General features: G+C 36.2%; 2 protein-coding genes across 44 annotated transcripts in view; one reads left to right on the top strand and one right to left on the bottom strand.

The window, feature by feature from the left end:
- Positions 1–23,885, bottom strand: part of LOC135205461 (uncharacterized) — a 512,397-nt gene that overhangs the window by 145,002 nt on the left and 343,510 nt on the right. The gene's annotated exons all lie outside the window — the stretch shown is intronic.
- Positions 1–23,885, top strand: part of LOC135205456 (neuronal acetylcholine receptor subunit alpha-7-like) — a 479,209-nt gene that overhangs the window by 301,849 nt on the left and 153,475 nt on the right. For 21 of the 42 annotated variants that reach the window (XM_064236060.1, XM_064236073.1, XM_064236063.1 and 18 more), the window contains exons 3-5: positions 9,404–9,448; positions 10,472–10,516; positions 16,943–17,052. In XM_064236060.1, coding sequence (XP_064092130.1) covers positions 9,404–9,448; positions 10,472–10,516; positions 16,943–17,052 — 200 coding nt within the window. The remainder of the gene's footprint in view (positions 1–9,403; positions 9,449–10,471; positions 10,517–16,942; positions 17,053–23,885) is intronic. The other 21 variants (XM_064236088.1, XM_064236104.1, XM_064236066.1 and 18 more) reach the window with 2 other exon arrangements.

Below are 23,885 nucleotides of genomic sequence, written 5' to 3'. Positions count from 1 at the left end.
TTCAGCGATTCACATTAAAGCAGCAACAGATGAATACGTGTGCAAGAATAAAGTATACATAAATACACATAATGAGTAAGAGGCAAGATGTACTGAGGCATAAAATACTTTTAGTGAAATGCACAGCGTATTGTTTGTTTGTATGGTGTTTTTGCGTTGCATGGAACCAGTGGTTATTCAGCAACAGGACCAAAGGCTTTACGTGTGCGAATCATGTCGAGAGCGTACTTCTATCACCAGAAATACACATCTCTCACTCTTCAATGGAATCCCCGAGAATCGAACTCGTGCCCACCGAGGTGGCGCACGGCGTGTTGGTAGTATAATCAAAACCAGGCTAGGTTCGAATACTGCCAGGGACTCGACACTTATCAGTCATGCTTCCCCTTGGAAGTGATTTATTCTGTAGGTATATAACAAATTCTATATCAAACGTTATTTATGGTTTTATATTTGTGAATATAGAAAAAGTCACACCTGTATAAGTGAACACATAAGAGAAGGTGATGGAAGAATGTGTTGAAGAACCATTAAAGCCACCCCAAATAGGGACAAGCTTGTAGAGAAAAAAGACGAAAAAGAATATGCAAGTATGTATGTATGTATGTATGTAGGTATGACTGAAATGAAGCGCACCCGGGTGAAATAAGGACATTGGATAGCAACTTTATCATAATATACTTCGCCGTATCAGTGTCTTTAACTATCAAGAGTTTCAACAAAGTTTTAGTTTACAACTGTCAAAAAATCTCGACGGTCACCAAGTTAATGCACTTATTTACTATTTGGTAATTACAGCAGAAGCCAATCTTCCCGTTGTTGACACGAACAGTGCTCAAAATAGTGTGCCTTCAACAAGCACAGAGTGGTGACACTTCGATGGATTTATGTTTATCTGAAAATGATAAAGTTGGGGTATACTGATTGGAGGGAAAGTCTGCCATTCAACCCTCAAGAACCATGATTTATGGATAAAGAATAATACTCTACTCTGCCGCATTCAAATCCATCAGAAATATGAAAGAACTATTTTGATTACAAGTACGAGAGGCCCCTATACAACTCCTCAGAACCTCTTGCAAGCAGTAGCAACAGTAAGCGAGCTGGAAACACCCCTAGTTTACATCTGAAAACTAAATAATAGATCTTAGGAATTTGATTTCCAAAATCACATTCTTTGTAACCAAAGGTATTGTGTAATGTCTGAATACAAGTCAATCGTTAATTTAAATGAATGGAATTGATGTTTACGTAAGTAACGTTACATAACGAAATATACACAAGACTAATAGATTCCAAGATTATAGACTAAGAACGTAATCTAGGAATAGCCCCACAAACAAAAGGCTTATTTGTTTGTAAATATGAAAACATTACTCCCAAAGGAAACATTACCATCTCCTCCTGAAAGAAAAATAGTATCTCAACTAACTTTTATTTGGCTTGCTCAGACTTCTTATTAGACGAGATAGTATGCTTCTTTAACGGAACTAAAATGTGGCGACGCATTTGCAAAGGTTGAAATATAAAATACAGTAAAATATTGGTATATGTGTCGTCACAAGAGATGCATACCAAACGGAATGGAATGGAATGGATTACAGAATGTTGGCCTACGGCCAAACGCCGCTAGGACCTATGAGGTCATTCAGCGCTGAAAGGGAAATTGAGAGTCGAAAGATTTCAAAGGTGTAACAGAAGGAAACACTTGCAGTTGCACTATAAAACCATTGTCAGGAGAGGGTGGGAAGAAAGATGGAAGAAAGAGACTTTGAACAGAGATACATAATAAAGAATGAAAATAGTTGCATCTAGAGGCCGAACGGACGCTGCAAAGAACCTTAAGCAATGCCTACAGTGCACCTCATGCACCGCATGAGGTGCACTGAAGGCGCTACCCCCCTACGGAGGCATACAAAACGGAACCCCAAGGTGAAATGAAACAGAAATTTAACCTTTGCTAAGTCTTAAATGCCTCAGATATTCAGTATCAAAACATAGACATCTTAGCATTCTTGAGATGACCCTACTTGATTAAAAGCTACAATATCACTTAAATAACTGGATATCTGCCAGTTCAGGAAGACCATGCGCAGAAAACGCGCAATGCTTTACACCTGTACAGGCACGACAACAGTGAGACCACTGGTCGTTTTCCAACGCCTATTTAAAAGAAAAAAAAAAGGCGCCTCAGTGGCGTGATCGGTATGGTCTTAGCCTGGGTTAGAGATGTGTATTTCTGGTGACAGAAGCTCATTCTTGACGTGGTTGTGAGGACACGTAAAGCCGTTGGTCCCGTTGCTGAATAACCACTGGTTCCATGCAACGCACAAACACACCATCCAAACGCCTATTAAAAATCCAGGATGCAGAACACGACACACACATTATACCATATGTATTTATGCTTCCAGAAAGAACTGGAAATTGCGATCGCAGCATTCTCATATCCAGCGATCTGGAAAAGAAAAGTAAGACCGACATGAGGACAAGTGGCGAGGAAAAGGCGGGAAGTGAGTCACAAGCCTTGTGTGAAGTTAAGAAGATTATACAGATGTGTTGTGAGAGGAGCTAAAGGCGGATCAAGGTGGGGCGATCGGGGGTAGGGGGGAGGCGAAGGGGAAAGGGGAAAAGACTAGGAAGGAGGAAGAGAGAGGAAATAGGCAGTAGAATGACATTGGTAATGGACTGGGAATTAAATTATAAAAAAAAAATCTAGGTTTAAGGTTGGCACTAGATGATCAAAAAATTTTGAAGCAATATTTTGAGCATTCAAAAAATATTTGCATCAGACAATCAACAATTTTTGAAGTAAAATTTTGAACATTCAAAAATAATTGCATCAGACAATTAATTTTTGAAGCAAAATTTTGAACATTCAAAAATAATTGCATCAGACAATTGATTTTTGAAGCAAAATTTTGAACATCCAAAAATATTTGAATCAGACAATCAACAATTTTTGAAGCAAATTTTGAACATTAAAAAATATTTGCATCAGACAATCAACATTTGTGAAGCAAAATTTTGAGCATTCAAAACTATTAGCATCAGACAATCAACAATTTTGAAGCAATGTTTTGAGCATTTAAAAATGCCTGCATCAATAATGGGACCCTCATATAAGTTAAAGGGAACAACATAAATGAAAGTAGAGACCTTTGGAAACCAAATATCAACACGTGGCAGGTAGGAGGGGATTTGCACTGAAAATGTTTAAGAATTAGGACGAAATCTGCCACACATTGCTAGACAGATAAATATAAGCAGGTGTAGACAGAGCTCGCCTTCGATGACGTCAATAAGTTCTGTATGAACAATCGACGACGTACAGACACACCAACAAAAAGTCGAGGCTGGAAGAAGGAAAATGGGACTCCTCTCTTTCTTTACCTTGGGACTGACAAGGGCAGCAGGCAACCGAACGGAATGAGATCCACGAGGCTTCCAACAATCTGATAGAAACTGGTCTCGGAGACTTTCCCCACAATGGGCTGGCTCCCCAAACTGAGGGAGTGCAGGGTGGAAGGAAATAACATAAAAGACCACCCCTGGGAAAAAATAAGATATAGCAAACGCTACTTTGGCCTGAAACGAGCGATCGAAAAGAATCTCTCCCTTCCTAAGAGATGGTTCTGTTTCTGCTCGGACAGACGGGGACAAAGGGCGGAGCACGTCGAGCGGATAATACTAATTCTGTTCAGAAATGGCTACGGCCACTGTAGTTTCCAAGCTGTTAGAGAGATATCCTTGAGGCTTGTGTACGCAAGAAAAAACGTTAACCTAAAAAATAATACCATTTGCTAAAAGATATTGTTGAGAAGAGAGTAATGGTTACACTCACTTCATTCGTGATATTATTTTCCTGAAGATAAATTGAGACTGATATCAAACTATTCAAATCAAATAATTCAATTTTATGTAAAGAAATTTGGACAATGTTACATTTGCGTGCATCTTGACCCGCAAGGGTGTCCATAAAGTCCCAGTACCATTACAGGTATTTATTGCTCAGAATGGTACTGGGACTTTATGGACACCCTGTGTAATAATACGTTGTATATCTTCACAATATCACGATAAAAGCTTCGAAGATAACAGCGCTTTAAACTCGACAGTCATCTGAATACTGAGTTCGTGACTGGAGAAGTCATTCATATAGAAGAGAGAGAGAGAGAGAGAGAGAGAGAGAGAGAGAGAGAGAGAGAGAGAGAGAGAGAGAGAGAGAGAGAGACTAATGTTATTTCCTCCTCAGGACGTTCTTCATCGAAAAAGGATGCAAACAACAACTGACTTAACCTCAATCATTCATCTTAAATTAAGTCTCTTCTTATTTCTGCAGCAATGTACACATTACTGTACTATTTGCATTACATAGTAAACTAAATATGAAATATGAAAAACATTGTAAAAACCATTTAACTCGAAACGTTCCAACAAGAATAAATTTGAAAGCAAACGAACTGAAAGCACAATATTTCGACTACATACAAAAACTCAACATAAACTTGTAAGGGTTTTACATTTATATAAAAAATGAAATCGAATTCATTACTGACTAAGAAAACAAACCTATCATTCTCTTAATAACGAGAACTGAAACCTTTTACATTGAGTATATTTTCTGAGAAATGTAAATTTGAGGAACAAAATTTAATTCTGTGCCAGGTGGCTGTTGGTTTCGTACGCTTCCAAGTAAATATGCGCCTAATCTATTCCTAAAGTCGCGATCTTGTTCATTTACTGGATAAAACCTAATCCAACAGTGACATAGATACGTAGATCTGATTACTGAAATGTGGTGGCAAAACTTTTAAACTGCTTTCAAAATAAGTGTACGAAGTCTAAGCTATTTCCCAGAAAAACTTCTTTTTGATGAAGGTATGAACTGGTCTATAAATATTGGGATTCCAATGCAAACCTGTTTTTCAAGAAAGGTGGATATTGAATGCAAAGAATGGTAAAAAGAAATCATGGTAATTGCGTCGTCACTGACTAGCGTACATTCATAAAAGCAAAACCAGCCACACACATTACACATTGGTCAATAACAACTGCGCACTACATGGTGCTGGTCAGCCGTGATCGTATTTACTGAAAACTGAAAGTACATAAAAAAAAAAAATGTTCAGCTCACAACAAAAACAATCAGTTTCAGACTATTTCTCTTTTCAAATACATGCGCCCCTGGTAAAGATGAAAGATTTATTCCAAAAATATAAGCACTGAAATCCCGTAAATAAATTTTGACTCGGGAACGACGAATCCCGAAAACAGCGCTATGAATTTCACATGATCCTATTTGTGGAATTCAAGGAAGAGATTCCTAGTCCAGCTTCAGAGAAAGCGCCCGTCAGATCGAAATGCATCCGTGTTATATACATACGATGTCACGTTCATTATACAAAAACAAGTAAATGAACGTAAATAGTTATGTTTACATCTACGAAATATCACTTAAGTACCTCGATAAAATACATGACTAAATGACATGGGGAAAATTGTAATATCTTGACCGTCAATTCTGGTCACCCAGAGATATTTACATTTCTCTAAGATATGATTATCTTGGGCAGAAGTTTACAGGAAATATTTTAGTTCACTACGCTTATACATATGTAAATACTGTAGGAGATATATTGAACGAGCACTATTGCATACTGCGGATTGATGCTTAATTGAGGGTTTATGACCAACCTTCTTAACGGCTGCAACCATTTTTTTAGGCATATAGCCACAGGAGCAACTTTTTTTTTTTTTTCTTCTTTTTTTTTTTTTAACATATGGTGCGGTATTACACAGTTTACATAGTTACAACAGCATCGGGACAATCTACGGGTATAATCTTATATTACCGTAATATATATTATATATATATATATATTATATATATATATTATATATATATATATATATATATATATATATATAATGTATGTATAATTTTATACATTCCTATGTATACATAAGAATGTATGTGCATACATAATATCTAATTCACTCTAATGGAAATAATTATTATATATATATATATATATATATATATATATATATAAATATATATATATCTATCTAATCTATATATATAGATATGATATATATTATATATATATATATATAATATAATATATATATATATATATATATATATATCTATATCTATATATATATATATATATATATATATCTATATATATATGATATATAGATATATATATATATATATATATATATATATATATATATATATATATATATGTCTATATCTATATATATATATCTATATATATATAGATATATATACTATATATATATATATATATATAATATATATATATATAGACCAGGAAAGCAGATTTACTCATTATAGCTATGAAAAGGGTATGTTTGTTTTTGGGAAGCTACCGGCAGTTGTTCCAGCATTAGCGTCTTAAAAAAAAAAAAAATCATGAAATGTTTACTCTTGCAAAATAGGTTATATCCCTTTGAGACCAAAATCTAGTAACATCAATACTTACAAGAACAACAGTGTTTATCGGAAAGTATCAACGATAATGAAAACTATATTAATGTTCAACAACTTAAGCCCAGCATGTAAAAAATAATGTAAAAAAAAAAATGATTGCGAATCAAAATCCTCTAAACCGAATTACATAAATAAAGTACTTTGACCTTGAAGATGATGTTAAGTGCCCAAAATAAACTGAATCAAAATCCTGTTAAATATTTTCCTGTAAATTACAAACAGAACCAATCTTTTTCGTCATTTCATTCAGCACCGATTCCAACTCCCATTGGCCACCTCTTAAAAAGACATTTTCTCATTTTAAAACGTCACATTACTGTTATCATAACTATTAGTGTTGTTGTTATTATTATTATTACTATTATTATTACTGGTACTGTTTATCATTATCTCTGTTTCTTCTTGGTTTCAATGTTAAACGATAGTCTTTCATGTCTTCATGTGTTGCTCATCTTTCCTAACAAACTGTACACTTAGATGAATTTAGATCCATTACTACTTTTTAAAATCTAGATTGATAAGATGCATGTTGCCGATTAAAGTGGAATCCTGGTGTATGCACATAATCTATCGTATGTATCTTCTACAATAATTGCTGTCATCACATACTTCAGTGTATGCTTCTGTTTATGGTTGGTGTGAATGGTAACGAAAGCAGTCATACGCCGTACATATATATATACACACGCGCTTTACAATCTATACATGTAAGTAAGTAACTTTACGTATTACTATAGATCTTATTTACGATCGACCTAACTATGTGTAAGTAAAGCATTTATAACTACCACTAAATAATCTTCCGCAACCTAGCAAGATATTCAGTTACCTAGTTAGTACTGCAAAGTAAATTTCAAATATATGTTTCTTACTAAATTTATCCAATTTCGAGGAAATATTTAAAAAAAAACTATTATTGCCAATGGTAAAGACTCAAAAGTAAACCATTGGTATAAAGCCCATACACTTACCTTTGGTAACTGTAACTTAAGAAACAAACCATACAGAGGAATATGGATTTATAACTAGATTAGAGAAAAAAAATAAAACAAATAGTATCGTGAGTGATATATGCGCACCTTTCGAGACGATTATCACTTTCTTACAATCACGCAGTCACACCTAACGTTTTTGTCGGCTACATATATACAAACGTACACAAATACACTTATATATATATGTATATATACATCCGAACAAAAGACGAGCGCATGAAAAATATACACATGAATGCTCACACACACACACACACACACACACAGACACACACACTATGAATGGCTGAGTCAATAAACACCTAAATTCAAAGAAACACCCCACAGCTATAAAAATAACATCTTCATACACATGTGAGCTTGCTAGAGTGATGAGCGTTCAAGTAATTTAGTAAATAATCGCATAACTCTGGATGAAAGGAAAGCTTCAAGAGAGCGTCTGTAATCACGTCTTGAACAGTCTTGGCATTGTTATATTTACTCATCTTTACTGACGACGTTTGCGATACTGAGAGGATGTAGGGAGTGCAATTTTTCATCCAAAATCATCTTTTGCAATCAAAGCATAACATCCGGACTACGATGGATAACCACACATCAGAGCGCGACTCTGATCATGTCGTAAATAATAAAAAAAAAAAGAACATATTTAATCATAACCCATCCTGCACTACTTAATCAAAATACAGAGCTGTGTATAAATCGACCTTTAAATAACAGAGATGAATAAAGATGTCATCAGGGCCAGGCATAAATCATGTATCGCTTCTAATTATATGGAAAAGGGGCGAAAAAGGAGGGAACTCAATCAGTGTCTACTATGCAAACCTTGCCTGCTGCTATCTGGACAAGCATTCTGCTTAGCAACAACAACAACAACAACAAAGTAAGCTTTACTTTCCTCACTTGGATATAGATTCACGTCTTGGAAACCGCATTCTTTTGTCTGACTTCAGTTTGCACCACTGCCAAAATCATCGATGAACATCAGATGATCCGAGATCCATAATAAAGTGGAATTCTCATCCTTATACTCCTGCCAGAGTGTTCCTTAAAGAGATGGCAAAGGCCATAATCTGGTCCTTTCAACATGCTAAGCTCCATTGGCAGGACAGGGAAATTTATGCACAACCCCCCACCCCAAGCAAGCGATGTGAAAGCGCATCAGGTAAGATTCGCCTGTTTTTCAGAGTTAGTCTAACCAAATGAACTTCTCTCTCTCTTAAGGGGTAGCCACACTAGCAGATCCTGGAGAATTACCCCCAGTTCCATCATTCACTGTAGTTAAACATGAATAACTAACTGCTTTTACGTCAGTGCCTTCAAATATCACAGAACGTCAGAGTAAAGATTGAAATATAACAAAACCTTTTTTCTGTTTGATAAATAATGCTGCATGGATGTATGGATGTATATACAATTGTTCACATACATACATATATAGATAGAATGTACACACACACACACACACACTTACACATAGATATATATGAGATGATTATGTGTATATATCCTTACACTTACTATGTGTCTTTGCTATGTGTGTTTAAAACTTTTAATAATTACAGAGAAAAAAAAAGAAAGTATGGAAAAATAGTAAGCAGGTGCCGTTGAGTAGAATGACAAAATTTACCCACAACTTTATTTCAATCTGACAAAATCAAAAAGTGAATTGTTGTTGTCCTAAGTTTGATGGTACTAAATGATACAGCATTTCTATGAGCAAAAAAAAAAAAAAAAAAAAAAAAATGTACGGCAGTGAAAAGTGTGTCTTGCCTTCAGCAGAATAATTACTAATGACCTTTTTTTAACAATTTTTTTTCTTTTGTCCCTGTCATATGAAGCTTTAATTACTAGTTTAGACATGTTTTCTTGTTTTTAGGATGAAAAGAACCAAATCCTAACTACAAACGTATGGTTGAATATGGTAAGTTTTTTTGGGGACCATGACGCGCACATGATACTTGCTGTGCTCACATCAACTACATTTCTCTGAGCATCACGCCACCAGACATCCCGGAACACCAACGCCCCCAGACTAAGTTTCCACAAGGGGTGGGGACGTGCCGGGGAGACAGAGAGAGGGAAAGAGAGAGAAAGAGAGATAGAGAGAGACAGAAAGGGTTTTGAACACGGGACTCTCTGCAACAATGCTTTGATCATGTTTCAGTTGTGGGAAAAGAAACCACAAATTTAGATGTGACCAATAACCTAAAATATGAATATTGATAATTTTTTTTTTTTTAGATATTTTAACCAAAGGAAATACTGATACACCATTAGCAGCCTTGTTTTACAGTAACTATAACGTGAGCAACATGAAGTTCTCCTTTTTTTTATTTTTTTTATATTTTTTTTTGTCTTACCTCTGTCTTGTGAACCAGTAGGAGACAAAAACCGATCAAGGCGGACATCAAGTTTCTTTTGGTTGGATCAAGTTTCTTTTGGTTGGCCCTATTACTGAATGTTGGAGATGTGAACATCAAGAATATTGCATTTGAAGAAATGTGTAGAATGCACACATCACAAGGTGTATGTGTATGTGTGTGTGTATCTTTCTGTGTAGTTATTTTTCCTTCAAGTGAGGAGTAGTTATTTTTCCTCCAAGTGAGGAGAGTAGAGAGGTGCAAAGGTGATCAAGGGTGGCTGGTGGCGCGGTTTCTCAACCCGTGCTGTTCGCTCCGTCAGTATTGGGCAGATATGGTCCCCCCTTTGTCTTGGAGTTTGCCCAAAATGACAGGCAGCCTCAATGTATTTTGTGTATGCAGGGAAAAATGAGGAATGTGGTATGCTACTATATTTGAACTCTTTCTTAGCCGGTTCCTCTATATTTTTTTTTTCTCCTTTCCTCATTTTTCTTGCTTTTGCGTCCCTGTATCAATGTGTAGTGGCAGTCTCTGGGGAAATGAGATCTCGTTATTACAATATGTTTTCTTTTTATTGCTTTAAGGATGAGAAGAATCAGCTCCTAGTAACAAATACATGGTTAAAATTGGTAAGTTATTAATATCTTTAACTTAACAAAGTGAGGATAAATAAAGTTGCATTTTAAATAAGCAAAACTATTGTTCATAAATGCACAATAAAATTTCAACCCTTATGCTTGACTTAAAGAATTCTAATATGAAACATCTAAATGTTATAAATGAAAAAGCAAGTATATAGACATATATACTCTAGACGGGGTAGTCCTCTACAGAGACAACTTAGTTTATCCTCCAAGCTAACATTTCCACGTTTTCTTTAACTGAGCCTTAAGTTTTCTGTGATCAATTACTTCTTTGAATCACGAACTTAACGTTGTATACAAAGAAAAAAAAAAGAAAGAAAAGAAAGGCTTTTAATACAAAGCATTGTGCATGCAATATTAAATTAACTTTTATAATCGTTCAAATCTATACCATCGTCACTAATAGAATGCTACTGAAGCATTATAAAAATCAATGGCGTAGGAACTTCCATTCTCATACTGTGGAGGAGAGGGAGACAGGAACTTGCACCTCTTTGTTTTACCCATTATGCTTTTCGTTTAATCACAAGCTATTACTTTCAATCCCACATCGCCTTCACGGGTTTTCAACAGGGGTCACTGGTCCCCCTCCCCCGGCCCCCCTTCAATCACCGCCTTCATTCCTTCAATTGACTGGTCAAGTCAATATATGGGGTGGAGGGGTCACTTTTCCAAAGTCCAAATCTTTCGCACTGAGGTCAAATCTCTTGTTTAAAAGGAAAAAAAAAGTGGGAGGGAAACCAAAATGGAAAAGTTCACAAAAAAAAAGAAAATGTCAAAAACGACAATCAACTTGGCCCCCTTTTCTCTTGGTTCGATGTCGCTGGGAACTGCGATTGCAAACTGGTCCTGTACTGAGACAACTCACATTACAGTCCCTGCAGTTTACAAGTAGTCCCAGCCGCTTATATTTTATTTTAACCTTGCAACCATCTCTGTTTATTTTGGCAATGTAAAGCTCTCAGGACGAGTTCCCTTCTTCCCTTCATTTTCTTATTTCATTATCATGTTACCAAAGTGGCATTGAGTTATAGATCCCTATTTCATTTGCTGACTTGTTCGTGTATTTATTTATTTTCCTCTTCGCCCCCGTTTCAATTTTTCTATATTTCTTTCTTCCCTTCATTCACGATAGGCTGCCGTTATGAATGAGATAAAGAAAAATAATGAGGAAAGACAGGACCCTTGTTAAAAACAGTCTCAATCTGCGGATGGTGGCGATGCCCGTTGCCGCTTGGAAAGCAACGCAATATCCTCATATATATATATATATATTTAATTTGAACGTCTTGGAAAATGATTTGCTTCGTTTTGCTTTGCCGAACAAAACTTAAAGATAAAGTTTACTGGCCAAAGCAGCTACCAGCGAGGGATAAATGCAAATACTCTCAGTTTAATAAGAAGTATCAACAAGTTTAATTCTAATCGAGTTGAGACTGACTTAGAATATCGGGAAAGTACGCCACTCAATACCTTAAAAGATTAACGTGGGGAAGTTCATTACTCATGTTATTTTTTAATAATATTCAAACTGAAACAAGAGGTATATTAAGAACACCTAAGAACACAACAAATAGAAAGTTAAAATCATCATTTCTCACAGGTTACACGTTCAGAAACTCTAAATTAGCACCAAGAAACTTTGAGAATTTTATCAAATATACTTAGAACATATTAAAATAAGTCACAGCATACAACATTTTCGAAATTCTTCGGACCACAGCCAGGCCTCCTTACCAAAAAAAAAAAAAAAATAAAAAAAAAAATAAAAAAAAAATAAAAAAAACGTAGGTATATCCTAGACATGCACTTAACAACCACAGATACATCAGCAAAGACAAAACAGTTCACGAGTGAACCGCCATGTAAAAAGAACCATCGAGCTCAACTTCTAAGTAAAAATGGGTAACTCAATGTTCACATCAGGTTCAGTTCGGAAGGAAAAAGGGGGTTTCTCTCATTGGCAAAGCAATAAAATTAAATATTAGGAAAAAACAAAAACAAAGGCTCGGTCAAAGGTGCTTAATCGTAAACTCCGACGACCCTTTGTAAATATATGGATGTAAATATCTTGACGCTCGCTTGGTAAATAAGAAAATCTTTTTTTCCTCAAAGTAAACATGCAGCACAGTTAAAAAAACGACCTTGTGATAATTAATGTCAAGTATTTCATGATCGACTGGAGTTTCACTTTATACATATATATATATATATATATATATATATATATATATATATATATATATATATATATATATATATATATATATACAGGGTGTCCATAAAGTCCCAGTACCATTACTATAAATAAGTACTTGTAATGTTGCTGGGACTTTATGGGCACCATGTATATACGTGTGTGTGTGTGTATAATATATATATATATATATATATATTATATTATATATATATATATATAACATACATATAAATATAGTATACATATACGATAAAAATACATTATTGATTGGTTACGAACAAAAATGGTCAAGACGAAGAACCACAGGACCGTGACTTTTGTGATATTGTCAACACATTCCAAGGAAATGGATAATTATAGTTCTGCTCAGTGATACCCGCAAATACTGAAAACATTCAAAAGGAGACGTTTCATTCTTCCCTTGATCACAATTGATGCAAAACCACTACTGTTGCTTTACTTGTAAACCAGATGCACACTGGCCATATATCGCAGCGAGTAAACATGGAATAATGGAACGAAATTATGGAAACAATGCAACGGATATAATGCACAGGCAAAGACAGTTCTTATGACTGATCAGATAATGTACCATCTGGGAACAATGATTAACCATTGCATGATCTTTCCAGGCTTCAATCGGGAATTAAGGTGAATCGCTTCGAGCAAAAAAAAAAAAAAAAAAAAAAAAAAAAAAAAAAAAAAAAAAAAAATCCACGCTCAAAAATACCTGATTGAATAAAAGATAGATTTTCTTCATAAAGTAAAATACAATAAACAAATTATGCAATCGGATAAGGATTACAAAAAAATTTTTAAAAATTAAAAAACATCACAGACTCAAGTTAAAAATGGCTCAAGTCATCCAGTATTTGACTGAATTCGATTAAGGAGGCAAAAAAAAAAAAAGTTTCATTTATAGTACGAGATTAAAGGTATCGAATGTCATCAAAAAAATGTTATATATACGCCCCATGTATAAATATATATATTATAGAAATATATATTATATATATATATATAAAAATCAAATAAAATGTTATGATATACGTGTATATATATGTATGTATAAATACATATATATATATATATATATATATATATATATATGTATATATATATATATATATATATAGTATATATATATATATATATATATATATATATATAAATGATAATTATATATATATAAGGACTGTGGTAGAGATACTTCACTCCAACATCTAAAACTAAATAAAACAGTAATCACACGCGGGAAAAAAAATATACCACGATCCGAAAACTTCGCAAGCCTAAAAAAAGTCAAAAACCCAAAAGACCAAAACAAAGACATCCACTTAAATCAATGACTATTATTTCGAAAGGCGTCTAGATAATTAAATAGCCACCAACCGATTGCTAAATCCACCTTTTTTTTTATTTTTCATTTTCGTCAGAATAAGTCGTAATAATATCTAACACCAAATCCATCCGTAAATAAGACTAAGAGAAAACATATGGCAGAAAGAGAGGACTTAAAAATAAGCGTAAATGTGTCAATGCATAACTTTATTCTATTTCATAATTAAAGGAGAATAATCCGAGTATAATCCAATAATAATCATAATAAGATGTTTCGTTAAATACAATACGAAGAAAAAAAAAACATAGCAAAAGGGGAGAAAAAAAACCAAGACAGATACAGTAACAGACAAACAGGCAGACAGACAGATGAACAAACAACGGTCATCCTAAACACGCACGAAGACGTAGATACACCGGCGGTCGAAGTTCCGAGATAAACAACAACAAACGGAGCGGTGACGTCACGCTACGGGAAGTAAATAAGCATAAGAACAATCTGTAAAAACACAACAAAAATAATAAAAATAAAAAATAAAACACGGTTCATTATGACGTCATTCGATACTGTCTGTCTGCTCCGAACTGTTTGTTTGTTTGATGCCAGTCGAACCTTCAGCTCCAGTTTCACACTTCAACTGACAACCCCTGTCGTTCTCCTGAACTGCCCTGTCTGTCTGTCAGTCTGTCTGTTTCAACACCCTATCTATCTCTCTATCGACCTGCTAAATCAAAAAGGCCTCGTGCTGGAGAATCTCGTCTCTGTTTCAACTCTCCTATTTCTTCTTCTTGTTCTTCTTCTTCCTCTTCTAATCTTTCCTTCGACATAAATAATTTATTTTTTCTTTTCTCCCCTGATGACTGCGATCATCTGCCAACCTGGGAACTGATTCTTTGTGTCATATATTATATATATCATTTACTGTCATGGCGATTTGTGATTTAAAGATGACATATATCTATCTATCTATCTATATATATCTATACAATCAAGAATAAAGAAATATATACAGCCACTCGCGATGCCTTTGTGTTCAATAACAGACTGCATGTTATTCAGAATGTGTGTTGTTTATTTTTCTTTTTTTTTTTATATACGCACCTTTTTTCATATCTTTTCGTTCATCGTGTGTATTTGCCGCTCTTTCTGCCAACATTAAGTGTGTTCTTTCACATCGTACTGTGGTGTTCTTCACAAGTTAACACGGTATTTTTTTTATTTATTTATTTGCCTCTGTCTATGTTCAAGATAACTTATAAATAATTCTCTGATCCAGTGCAAAGAAACAGGGTTAAAATTTTTCTCAATTTCCTCTAATTGCAACCATTTTGGGGGCCGCTGGGCCCCCACCTGTCCCCCTCCCAGATTCCTACGCCTTTGTAATAATGCACTATACCGAAGGTTAAATAAAGAGGATTCAGTTTTCCCCAAAAAAAAGAAAAATAGGCCAGGTATTGCAGCTTTGGCAAAGTGCAGAATTATTATTAGATTACTATTGCTTTGTTGTAGGCTTGATTCATTATCTGCTCGATGTCCGTAGAAATTTCTCTCAGACACTTTTCCACGGTCCAGTCCATTGAGAAATGTTTTATATCTATTAGCAGCTAACTGCCTCCACCGGCAAGTCTGTCAGCTCGGGTATCCCCCCCCCCCCCCCCCAACCCTTCCACCCCCCCGACCCAACCCCCAAAAACCCGGAAGAGCTGCCAGACTAATGGATGGGTCTCCTTTTCCATTAAATAGAAAAAAAGAAAAAAAAAACAGGAAAGACAAAGGAAACAACTTTCAAATGGGAATCATTTCCTTCGTGGGAATCAAATGAATCTATTTTTTTCGATACATGAATCTATTTTTGTTTTCTAAATCTTACGAAGATTACAACACTCTTCTGGAAAAACGACTTTCTGATTTGAAGCCTATATGATATTTTGAGAGAAATTAAACCCATTAAACTGATCACAAGGGGAGGTATCGGAGTCCAAGTTTCATTTATTTATTTATTTTGTTTTTTTTGGTTCTCAACACCGGGCAAAAACCAATAACATTCACAGCATTTTAACCTTGAACAGCTGTGTGAGAGCAAAACTGAGATAGCATAAGATAATGGGTGGGAGAGGGGAGAAGGATATTTTGTCGACTTTCCACGGTCTGCATTGGCTTCTGCCACACAATTAACCGTTAACAGCATGAAAACTGCACAACTGGCTGCTAAAACAGCATGCCACGCTTCTGCAATAACAGCTTCCAACCAGCATCACATTCCCTCACTATTCAAGTGACACTGGTTACGAACGTCTGATATTTTTTCCCCTTCTATTTTCACTGTTTTCCTATCAGCAGTCAAGCTTTTCGACCCCACCTTCCGTCGCAGCTTTAAGATAAAAGCATCATTTTCATATGACTAAAAGCATCCCCACCCACCCACCCACCCACCCACCATTCGGAGGTGCAGGCAGTTAAGCTAAGAAATATATCTCTTGACTGTTATACAAAAGACATAATTGTGCATGACACAGTAGGCTGTAATGCTATTTGCAAGCAAACTAATAGAGTTACTATTCAAGATATTCTGTCTTTATATGTACATGCAAGTTAATAGCAATCTACTAGGGAGACGTTATAACAGTAGGTCATAATAAAACTTATATTCATCGTGATATATAAAGAAAGGAGATATTTTTTTACATATTATATATTTTATATATATATATATATTGTGCATAGTCTGCTTCCTTGTTCCTCATAAAAAAATTCAAGAGTCATATGATGATGAATATATAATGAGAATTGAGATTTCAGGGGTCATTATGACAACAGCTTCAATACGTTCCGTATCCCTTCCTCCCCCTCAACACCCCCTCCACACCAGGAATGGAAGGACGTTAACCTAAGATGGAACGAATCCGATTACAATGGAGTGAGTGACCTTAGGATTCCGCCTTATAAAATATGGAAACCTGATGTTTTAATGTATAACAGGTAAGGATTCAACTTCGTGTCTTTTTCCTATTGTTATTTCTTACATTATTTTGCCACGTCTCTTTTTCAGGGTCAGGAATGTGGTGCAATCATTTTGCACTATTTATCTATCATATTTACATCATTTGTCTGCCTATTTATATATCTGTCTACATATATATATATATATATATATATATATATATATATATATATATATATATATATATATATTAAATTCCAGTATGTTTTTTCCACAGATTTATTTTCAACATCCAAATATATTTTCTTTTCAGATTATTTTGTAAATTATCAGAGTATTTTTGTCACATCTAATGAATCGTAATTCTGATTTTCAATGTGAAAGTCAAAACTGATTTCTATGTTCATGTCCATATTTATATATATCTTTGATACTATACCCACGCCAAATACACACACACAAAAATACAACCGATCCATCACGGGCACACTCTTGATACATATATCACCCATCCCCACAACAACAAAATATTTTTGTGTATTTCATATTATTGTGTCATAAAGACCACTATTAGGTCAAAAAATTGTTTCTGATATTTTATCCTTAAAATTTAGAGTATATCTTTTTGTCCTCCTTAGTTAGATTGTTTCTCATTATTTTGTGTTTCATCTCTACTTTCATTGTTGAATTATAGATCTATTAAATCATCTGTCATGTTCGCAACAGAGGCGTAAGCCCTTTTTTTAAACGGCAATCTGTTCTTTTCGTATTTATAAGCACTGCTCAGTTACAACAAGATGAAGTTTTCTACAACTAATAATGCTGGGTGACGTTCCAGACTAAATTCTACGGTATCTATGCCAGATTACCCTGCAGATATAGAAAACCTTCGCAAAAACACCAACAAACTCTTATATGCAGTAGGAATATGCAAACTAATATCATGCAATACTGTTATATCATTTTTGGAATCATCTCAAATGCAAGTCATGTTAATGATATATAAGGTTTCCCTCGCGATACGCAATCAAAATATTGTGGGGAAAAACGTTATCAGAATATTAGGAATAGCTATACTCCTCATACCATGGAAAAAAAAATACATCGAACTATCAAACTATACGTACTAGCAATAAGTAGAACCATCTCTTGCTGGACGAGAGTATACCTCGCCGCCGCTTATTATCCAAACCCCAAAAAAGGAATGTCCAGATTATAATCAGGACAGTTTACTATTTAAAAAAAAGTACGAGATTACTCCTCGTAATACTTGGCGGTTAAGATACTTGAACAGTAATAGACAAAAAGCTTAATGGCATATCCTTCAAGAAATGAACTCTTACAACCATTCGAAGTTCTTGGAATTTGAAATATCTGTTGTACAGAACAAACGCCTAGATTAACATTTCGCCGTCTATGCAATGCAAAAGTCACACAAAAACTATGGCCTTACACTGTAGTATCTCTCTCTCTCTCTCTCTCTCTCTCTCTCTCTCTTCTCTCTCTCTAACCATCCAAGATGTTTCAGCCATGGATCGAGATCGACTTTACAGATGACGCTTAGTCTTTAAATTCTGATGTGTAAAACGAAGGAAAGAACTTTGGATACGCAGTTTCACCAAGGATTTCATAATGATGCAAGCGATTTGCTTTTGATCAATATTCTAACAGCTGGTGTCGCACATCTGGTTGTTCTGAGAGCAAAAGCTCACACTGGGACCTTCCCCGAAAGAATTACTAAGCATAGAATCTTCTTGTAAATAATCTCATTATGTTTCCCACAAAAAAGGTTGGGGGGGGGGGGGGGCGTGCGGCTGGTGCATTATTGGTATACATCTCGGGAATGTGCCACCGGGCCACTTTTTCACTTCCCAACCGTACCATCCCTTGCGGGCTGCCCTGGTGCCAGGGACTGTGCCCAAAATGGCCTGCTTAACCAAAATCAAACGACGAACAAAACGCATACTAGAAAAAAAACATACTGTAGGAAGCCAAATGAACTCTTTCTTGCCCTCGGCAAAATTTCATCGAGATCCTATCAATAACTTTTCGAGACACATCGTAAACAAATAGACAAAAAAAAAGATAGACAAGCAAGTAAATAAATACACCCCGTTCCACCTTATAACATCTTAAGTACTAAATGGATTAGCTTGAGTAATAACTGAACTGATAAAAATGCATAGCTCTGGTACTCGTAACAAGTTTTTCATCAAAAGAAGAATTGTTCTGGAAGGTCAGGAAAAATGGGAATTACTTTTCCAGCGAGACTTGAAACGACAATGAAAGACCACTCCCAATACCAGAATAAAGGAATTTAATTATGCATATAATTTATAATCCCATTACTTACGTGCTCATGAATATGCTATATATGTATTTCCACTACCTAGAAGATTGTCTCGAAAAAGGAGAGAATGAGGCAACTCCATGAACTCTCTAATGAATTTACGGGGAGACTGAACACTGGGGCAGACATATTTGAATGTGAAAGGCTTCAGAAAGACACTAACCTGAAAGTCTGAAAATGTGTGGGTCTGCTGAAACACAAGTCACACCCAAAAGCCTCCTTAATTATTTAACGCAGACAGAAAAAGCTACTTCCTTGGAAAAAAAAGTGCAGGTGTGGGAGAGGTTTCTTGGGAAAATGCATTTATGTCCGTTTTACTGTAAACCATGAGTGTCATCTCCAGGGTTTGGTCAAAACAATTATATATATATATATATATATATATATATATATATATATTATATATATAGATATTATATATATATGACACGAATGACGAAAAATTTAAATGCCCATCAAGTTCAAATCTATGGTGAAACACACACACACACACACACACACATATATATATATATATATTATATATATATATATATATATATATACATATATATAATATATATATATATATATCATATATATATTATATATACTATATTAGTATATATGAGTATAATTTGTATGTATTTTATTTTATTAATTTATTTTATTACCCCCTACCTTGTACCCATGTATTCTATTGTACTAAATGACTTCACTCATATACTTATCATATTACTATATCTATATATATATACATACAATATATATATATATATATATATATATATATATATATATATATATATATATATATATTATATATATATATATATATATATATATATAGACTACCTCATAATCTTGTAATATATCAACAACAACAAAACAGCTTTGCACCACAGGAGTAAATATCTTACCCAATATTGTGCTTTTATTATATTGTGAGAATATCATTAGTTACTTTCCTCCGCGTTCCAACAAGCTCCCAAATTTCCCTGTAAAGCGCAGTGACAAAGGGAATCAGGCTTTTGTGTTCCCAACATTTCCAGGTAGAAGAACTGACAATAATTCTCCACACTACGTTCGGTAGAATCGAATTTTAAAAAATGTATAAATCTTCAATTCTCCAGCTGTAATGGGATCAATCAAAGGTGAACTAAAAGTTCACAATGAAGAAAATAGGCCTCTAATACGCCTTACTAAATGTACAACCACAGCTCAAAAAAATAACACTGAAGACTCCTGACAAATTAAAATCATTTTATGCTCACCTGAACTGAGTATGTAAAAACTTTCATGTGACCCCTCTGTCAGCTACACCAAGAGAGAGCGGTTTAGGCAGTATGCTTTTCATCACCTACGAATAAGCACACAACTTTCATTGGAAAGTAACAAACATCGATTTCCTTAAATACATAAATTACACTCCTCTACTGTACGGTGTGAAAATCAACTCATCTGATGTGTGAATATCTTTTTCAAAACTTACACTGAAACGAAACGAAACGAAATCTTAACACAGCATAACGGTACCATTTCAACATATGCTAAAAATCTTGGCATTTCTTCGCACCCCAGTGCAAATGAAGCAATGGCTCGCACCCCACTGCAAATGAAGCAATGGTTCCCACCCCAGTGCAAATGAAGCAGTGGTTCCCACCCCAGTGCAAATGAAGCATTGGCATTGGTTCGCATCCCAGTGCAAATAAAGCATTGGTTCGCACCTCAGTGCAAATAAAGCAGTGGTTCCCACCCCAGTGCAAATGAAGCATTGGCATTGGTTCGCATCCCAGTGCAAATAAAGCATTGGTTCGCACCTCAGTGCAAATAAAGCATTGGTTCGCACCCCAGTGCAAAGGAAGCAGTGGTTCCCACCCCAGTGCAAATGAAGCATTGGCATTGGTTCGCATCCCAGTGCAAATAAAGCATTGGTTCACACCTCAGTGCAAATAAAGCATTGGTTCGCACCCCAGTGCAAATGAAGCAGTGGTTCCCACCCCAGTGCAAATGAAACATTGGCATTGGTTCGCATCCCAGTGCAAATAAAGCATTGGTTTGCACCTCAGTGCAATTAAAGCAATGGTTCGCACCCCAGTGCAAATGAAGCATTGGTTCGCACCCCAGTGCAAATGAAGCAATGGTTCGCACCCCAGTGCAAATGAAGCATTGGTTCGCACCCCAGTGCAAATGAAGCATTGGCATTGGTTCGCACCCCAGTGCAAATGAAGCATTGGCATTGGTTCGCACCCCAGTGCAAATGAAGCATTGGCATTGGTTCGCACCCCAGTGCAAATGAAGCATTGGTATTGGTTCGCACCCCAGTGCAAATGAAGCATTGGCATTGGTTCGCACCCCAGTGCAAATGAAGCACTGATTCGCACCCTAGTGCAAATGAAGCATTGTCATTAGTTCGCACCCAAGTGCAAATGAAGCGCTTGGTTTGCACCCCAGTGCAAATGAAGCAATGGTTTGCACCCCAGTGCGAATGAAGCAATGGTTCTCACCCCAGTGCAAATGAAGCAATGATTTGCACCCCAGTGCAAATGAAGCATTGGTTCGCATCACAGTGCAAATGAAGCATTGGCATTCATTCATACCCAAGTGTAAATGAAATGAAGCAATGGTTCGCACCCCAGTGCAAATGAAGCAATAATTCGCACCCCAGTGCAAATGAAGCAATAATTCTCACCCCAGTGCAAATGAAGCATTGGTTCGCACCCCAGTGCAAATAAAGCAATGGTTCGCACCCCAGTACAAATGAAGCAATGGTTCGTACCCCAGTACAAATGAAGCATTGGTTTGCACCCCAGTGCAAATAAAGCAATGGCTTGCACCCCAGTGCAAATGAAGCTATGGTTCATTCTGCAGTGTCAATTCCTGCAGTTTGCAAATGAAGCATTTGTCGCACCCCACCTAGGTGTCAAATCTGGCAGCGAAGCAAGCAATTGTTCGGTGCACACCATGCAAATGAAGCAATGGTTTGCACCCCAGTGCAAATGAAGCAATGGTTTGCACCCCAGTGCAAATGAAGCATTGGTTTGCACCCAAGTGCAAATGAAGCAATGGTTCATTCTGCAGTGCATATGAAGCAATTGTTCGCACACCAGTGCAAATGAAGCATTGGTTTGCACCCCCATGCAAATGAAGCGATGGTTTGCACCCCAGTGCAAATGAAGCAATGGTTTGCACCCCAGTGCAAATGAAGCATTGGTTTGCACCCAAGTGCAAATGAAGCAATGGTTCATTCTGCAGTGAAAATGAAGCAATTGTTCGCACACCAGTGCAAATGAAGCATTGGTTTGCACCCCCATGCAAATGAAGCGATGGTTTGCACCCCAGTGCAAATGAAGCAATGGTTTGCACCCTAGTGCAAATGAAGCATTGGTTTGCACCCAAGTGCAAATGAAGCAATGGTTCATTCTGCAGTGCAAATGAAGCAATTGTTCGCACACAAGTGCAAATGAAGCATTGGTTTGCACCCCCATGCAAATGAAGCGATGGTTTGCACCCCAGTGCAAATGAAGCAATGGTTTGCACCCCAGTGCAAATGAAGCATTGGTTTGCACCCAAGTGCAAATGAAGCAATGGTTCATTCTGCAGTGCAAATGAAGCAATGGTTCGTACCCCAGTGCAAATGAGGCATTGGTTTGCACCCCCCCCTGCAAATGAAGCAATGGTTTGCACCCCAGAGCAAATGAAGCAATGGTTCATACCCCAGTGCAAATAAAGCATTGGTTTGCACCCCAGTGCAAATGAAGCAATTGTTCGTACCCCAGTGCAAATGAAGCAACGTCTCACACCCCAGTGCAAATGAAGCAATGGTTCGCACCACAGTGCAAATGAAACAACGGTTTGCACCACAGTGCAAATGAAACAACGGTTTGCACCACAGTGCAAATGAAACAACGGTTTGCACCACAGTGCAAATGAAACAATGGTTTGCACCACAATGCAAATGAAAAAACGGTTCGCACCCCATTGCCAATGAAACAACAGTTTGCACCCCAGTCCAAATGAAGCAATGTTTCACACCACAGTGCAAATGAAGCATTGGTTCGCAACCCCAGTGCAAATAAAAAAATGGCTTAGGCACCACTATGCAAATGAAGCAAGGGTGGTGAACCACAAGTGCAAATTGAAGCAATGGTTTTTTTTTTTTTTTTTTTTACACCACAGTGCAAATGAAGCATTGGTTCGCAACCCCAGTGCAAATAAAACAATGGTTCGCACCCCTATGCAAATGAAGCAATGGTTTGAACCACAGTGCAAATGAAGCAATGGTTTGCACACAAGTGCAAATGAAGCATTGGTTCGCATCCCAGTGCAAATAAAGCAATGGTTTGCACCCCAGTGCAGGTGAAGCAATGGTTCCCACCCCCATGCAAATAAAGCTTTAGTTTGCACCCCAGTCCAAATGAAGTATTGATTTCCACCCCAGTGCAAATGACGCATTGGCTTGCACCCCACTACAAATGAAGCAATGATTCACACCCGCGAGCAAATGAAGCAATGGTTTGCACCCAAGTGCAAATGAAGCAA

This window comes from Macrobrachium nipponense, chromosome 24 (assembly GCF_015104395.2).
Source record: "Macrobrachium nipponense isolate FS-2020 chromosome 24, ASM1510439v2, whole genome shotgun sequence".
Lineage (NCBI taxonomy): Eukaryota > Metazoa > Arthropoda > Malacostraca > Decapoda > Palaemonidae > Macrobrachium > Macrobrachium nipponense.
The sequence above is the reverse complement of the archived record's forward strand: the minus strand, read 5'-3'. Positions and strand labels throughout refer to the sequence as shown.